Source organism: Eriocheir sinensis, chromosome 57 (assembly GCF_024679095.1).
Source record: "Eriocheir sinensis breed Jianghai 21 chromosome 57, ASM2467909v1, whole genome shotgun sequence".
Lineage (NCBI taxonomy): Eukaryota > Metazoa > Arthropoda > Malacostraca > Decapoda > Varunidae > Eriocheir > Eriocheir sinensis.
The window spans coordinates 297,501-302,500 of record NC_066565.1 but is presented as its reverse complement, the minus strand read 5'-3'; the positions used below and the strand labels follow the sequence as shown (position 1 = coordinate 302,500).

Sequence of the window (5,000 nt, the reverse complement as noted above, 5' to 3'; positions counted from 1 at the left end):
CTTGAAGGAGTTGATGGTTTCTGCGCTAACCACTTCTGCAGGAAGGCTGTTCCAGTGGCGAACAACTCTATTCGAGAAATAACTCCTGCCGATGTCGGTATTGCATCGCTTTGCTTGAATTGTTTTTCCGTTGTTTCTTGTTCTCAGGTTAGTTTGTAGCGTGAAGAGTTTGGAGTGATCAACGTTGCTGAGCTTGTTCAGGTACTTAAAGACTTGTATCATGTCTCCCTGCAGTCGTCTCTTTTCCAACGTGAAGAGGTTGAGTCGCTCGAGTCGTTCTTCATAGGGTTTCGTCCTCAGTGATGGTATCATCTTCGTGGCGCGGCGCTGTACTCTCTCAAGTAATTCAATGTCTTTCCTGTAATTAGGAGACCAGAATTGCACGGCGTATTCCAGGTGGGGCCTTACCAGCGAATTATACAAGGATAACATAACTCCCGGCGTCTTGTATTCGAAGTTCCTCGATATGAACCCAAGCATTGTATTGGCTTTCTTACAGGCGGACTTGCAGTGTTTTGTTTGTTTCAAGTCACTGCTGATGGTGACCCCGAGGTCTCTTTCCTCTTGCACAACATGTAGTGGTTCGCCATCCATGTGGTATATGTGGTTGCTGTTTCTGGATCCAATATGCATTACTTTACATTTGGTAGTGTTGAAGGACATCTGCCATTTTTCTGACCACCGAGTGATCTGGTCCAGGCCTCTCTGGATAATTTCGCAGTCTGCCGTCGTGAGGGGCTTCCCGCCCACCTTGGTGTCGTCGGCAAATTTTGAAAGATTGGATTTTAATCCTAGTTCTAGGTCGTTGATATATATGATGAAAAGTATGGCTACTACTACTACTACGACTACTACTACTACTACTACGACTACTACTACTACTACTACGACTACTACTGGAGATGGTAAGTACCCATTATTATTTTTATTATTATTATTATTATTATTATTATTATTATTATTATTATTATTGTTGTTGTTATTCTCTCTCTCTCTCTCTCTCTCTCTCTCTCTCTCTCTCTCACTCTCTCTCTCTCTCTCTCTCTCTCTCTCTCTCTCTCTCTCTCTCTCTCTCTCTCTCTCTCTCTCTCTCTCTCTCACAAGATGATTGCAATTTGTCTCTTCTATGATAGCACTTTCTTCCTCCTTCTCCTCCTCCTCCTCCTCTTCTTCCTCCTCCACAAAATTCTCGTAAATTGAAATACAAGTAATATTGAAGTTAATTTTCTGTGTGTGTGTGTGTGTGTGTGTGTGTGTAAAAGAATAGCGTCTATCTTGGTATAAACACACTCACACACACACACACACACACACACACACACACACACACACACGCTCAATATCATTATGAGGGGACGTCTAATGATATATAGGTAACGTACATGCAAGAACACACACACACACACACACACACACACACACACACACACACACACACACACACACACACACACACACACACACACACATAATTAACAAGATATATGTTTTAAAGTTATATATATACATACTACTACTACTACTACTACTACTACTACTACTATTACTACTTCTACTTCTACTACTACTACTACAACCACTGCTTACCTTCCACGGGCCGCAGAGGCAAGCTATCACATTCCTCGTACTGGCGTGAAGGAAGAGTAGATGATCAACTCTCTCTAGTAGAATCCGATCTCTCGTCTGACACCCACATCTGTCCACGCCCACGGTCACGCCCGCGCCCACGCTCACGTAGTCACAGTCGCTTGTACAGGGCGGTCTTGACTGCGTGTTGGGGCTTTTGTTGTTGTTATTGTTGTTGTTGTTGTTGTTGTTGTTAATTGGTTTTTCGGGTATCTGAAGAATGAGAGAGAGAGAGAGTGTGTGAGAGAGAGAAAGGGAGGTTAGTGTGTTCGTGTGTGTGTTGTGGTCCGTGTAAGTTCCTCTATTTCCTGTTTTCTTAATCTTTATCTTGTTATCTTTCTTCCTCCTCCTCCTCCTCCTCCTCCTCCACAAAATTCTCGTAAATTGAAATACAAGTAATATTGAAGTTAATTTTCTGTGTGTGTGTGTGTGTGTGTGTGTGTGTGTGTGTGTGTGTGTGTGTGTGTGTGTGTGTGTGTGTGTAAAACAATCTTTCTCTCTCTTCAGTTCTCTTTGTACTGTTCTAAGCTTCCTCTCTTTTCCGAGGCGGCAGATTCAGATTCATATTTTTATTGAGAACAGGGGGAAAAATACAAAGAGGGGGGGGGGGGTACATACATAGATAAATATATAAAAATATACAATCTGAGTACATACGTAGAGAAAAGCGAGGAGGAAAACAGAGGTAGAGATGGAGGGCAGTTTCTGAAGCATCCATTAGGGCGGCGCGGTACAAAGGCTGGCACGCTGAGTTAGTGGCAATTTGAGAGGCGCCGCGGCATGAAAATATCGGTAATAAGCAATGGGCGGGATTTAGAGAGATGGAACACTCACTGAGACAAAGAGAGATGAGTGGAAGGAAACACTTTTTCTGTTACGTTTCGCCTCCAGCTGGGGAAGACTGATGGGCGGAGGCAAGTGTTTATAGCGGCGCCGTCTTGCCTGGCTCATGCTGCCTTCATCTTTGACCCTCTCTTTTAGAGAGAAAGTCCAGAGTCTGGGGTGACAGGTGGTCTTGGGGACAACATGGGTACCTTGGGCCACTCGGCGGGGACTGAAAACTTGCCAGCTTGTTTGTAGCGGCGGGCGGGACGCAAACCCGAGACTTCATGGGCGCCGCGTCTGCATGCTGACCACTCAGCCACCGCCTCCCCAAATTTACAAATATTCCGTAGCAGAAGGGAAAGAAAAGGGAAGGCCAGCCGTCCACACTTACCCTCATCCTGAGCGCCTGGCCCGGCCCCGGCACCAGCAGGTAGGAACAGTTGAGGGATCCCTCCACGTTCCACAGCAGGGGGCTCGAGGGGGGCCGTAGCTCCCCTCTGGAGGGGTGAGTCGCCCCGTAGAACATGACGTCACACACACTGGAGGGATTCTTGGTGCCCTCCACGCGAGCTGAAGAGGAGGAGGAGGAGATTAGAGGGTGAGAGAGAGGAAGGAAGGGAGAGAAAGGAAAAGAAACGAAAGAAAGGAAGGAAGGAGGGTAGGAATGGAGAGAGAGAGAGAGAGAGAGAGAGAGAGAGAGAGAGAGAGAGAGAGAGAGAGAGAGAAAATCATTGTTGTTGTTTTCGCTTGTGAAATTTATTAGACGTTTGTGTGTGTGTGTGTGTGTGTGTGTGTGTGTGTGTGAGAGAGAGAGAAAGAGTGTGTGTGAGAGAGTTTTAGGGTTTTCTACACACACACACACACACACACACACACACACACACACACACACACACACACACAAAGATAGAGAGAGAAATAGATAAAGACACACACACACACACACACACACACACACACACACACACACACACACACACACACACACACACACACACACACACACGTACTCACAGTTATGGAAGTGATAACCGCCTACAACGAACTGCTCCTCTGCTTTCGTATTTTCGCCGAGAGACAACACAACCTGAGGAGGAGGAGGAGGAGGAGGAGGAGGCAGGACGGAAGGAGGAGGAAGATGTTAGTCAGAGTTAGCATATTTTTTTTATATATATATTAGCTATTTACTACTACTACTACCACTACTACTACTACTACCAATACTACTACTACTACTACTGCAACTATTACTCCTCCAGCTCCTTCTTCTTCTTCTTTTTACTCCTCCTCCTCCTCATCCTCCTCCTCCTCCTACTCTCATCTCTATACTGTCCAAATCCCTTATGCAAAAGTTAACCAGCATCTCCATTCTTTCATCCCTATACCATAGACTTCACAACTAGTTGACGGGAAATCTCTTCAGTCTTGGCGCGCTGGCTTCGCGTAAGGGGCCGATTGTTATGGCGACTTTCACTGCGACAACTCAAACACACTCTGCGTTCTTACTCCGAATTTAAGTGGAAACAGGACGAAATCTTCAAGTTTTAGTGCATACAAGCAGGCAGGAGTGTCTCTAGAGTGATTTGGTCGAGGATTCAAGGTAACTTATATAAAATAGCACCATGCGTGCACTTTGAAAACGTTGTGTAAAAAATGGCAAATTTGCGTAACTTTTGGTTGAAATCTTTACGTAAAATGAATGATAACTGTAGGATAGTGAAGTCCACAGTTTTACGTATTAGGAAACAAGAAATGTACGTTTAGTTAGTGCCTACATGGCAACTCAGCTCAGTTCCCGCGTCGCCTAACTCGCCTTAGGCACGCAGTCAGCTGTCCTGCCTCTGTTTACTCTCCAAGTAAAGGACCTACAGTTATTCATCGTCTCTGTACCCTTCCCCACAACTGCAAGGATCCAGAGGACGATACAAGAAGACACAGAAGGCAGTGGATCGAGTGGAAGTGACGGAGGAGACACAAGATATGAGGACGCCGCGACCCCGTGGAGTAAACTGTGGAGGAGCCGTACTACGCCATCAGTGCAGTGACTCAGTGTTGTGTGCAGTGCAGTGGTGTGTTCAGTGCAGTGTGGTAGTGAGGTCGCTGTTCACTACGTCCTACGGGGTCGAGTATGTGCATGGGGAAGGCCAACTCTGACCCGACTGAGCACTTCGGCAAGCGCCGCACCATGTGCGGCGCCAACTACTGGACGAGCGTGCAGAACTTCATGGTGAGCAACAGGTTGGCCCAGCGCCTGCATTTGCTGAAGCTCGTCGGGTTCTTCCCGGGGACGTGCAGGCCGACCTGGACCGGGCCAAGGCAGAGGAGAAGGAGGACGACGAGGTGATCTTGGCCCAGCTTGCCAGGGAGCTGGCCGACGACCAGCCGGACCCGCCGACGGACGAGTTGCTCCTCGCCGCGGTCGGCAACTACGCCGGCTACCTGGCCAGGAAGGTCCAGGCCAACTCCTCTGTGGCCGAGTGCTGCAAGCAGGAGCTTGCCCAGCAGGAGGAGATGAAGATTACCGTGGAGCTCGAGAGGGCGACCCGCCC

The 5,000-nt window shown here is 47.5% G+C and overlaps 1 protein-coding gene and 1 long non-coding RNA gene across 4 annotated transcripts in view; one reads left to right on the top strand and one right to left on the bottom strand.

The window, feature by feature from the left end:
* Nucleotides 1-898, top strand: part of LOC126984376 (uncharacterized) — an 8,695-nt gene extending 7,797 nt beyond the window's left edge. Inside the window, exon 3 of the long non-coding RNA XR_007736610.1 lies at nucleotides 1-898. This exon is cut by the window's left edge and continues 332 nt beyond it. This is a non-coding gene — a long non-coding RNA (uncharacterized LOC126984376).
* LOC126984371 (uncharacterized) overlaps nucleotides 1-5,000 on the bottom strand; it is a 37,507-nt gene that overhangs the window by 4,511 nt on the left and 27,996 nt on the right. For all 3 annotated transcript variants that reach the window (XM_050838002.1, XM_050838003.1, XM_050838004.1), the window contains 3 exons: nucleotides 3,466-3,538; nucleotides 2,843-3,021; nucleotides 1,588-1,839 (listed from right to left, as the gene is read on the bottom strand). In XM_050838002.1, coding sequence (XP_050693959.1) covers nucleotides 1,588-1,839; nucleotides 2,843-3,021; nucleotides 3,466-3,538 — 504 coding nt within the window. The remainder of the gene's footprint in view (nucleotides 1-1,587; nucleotides 1,840-2,842; nucleotides 3,022-3,465; nucleotides 3,539-5,000) is intronic.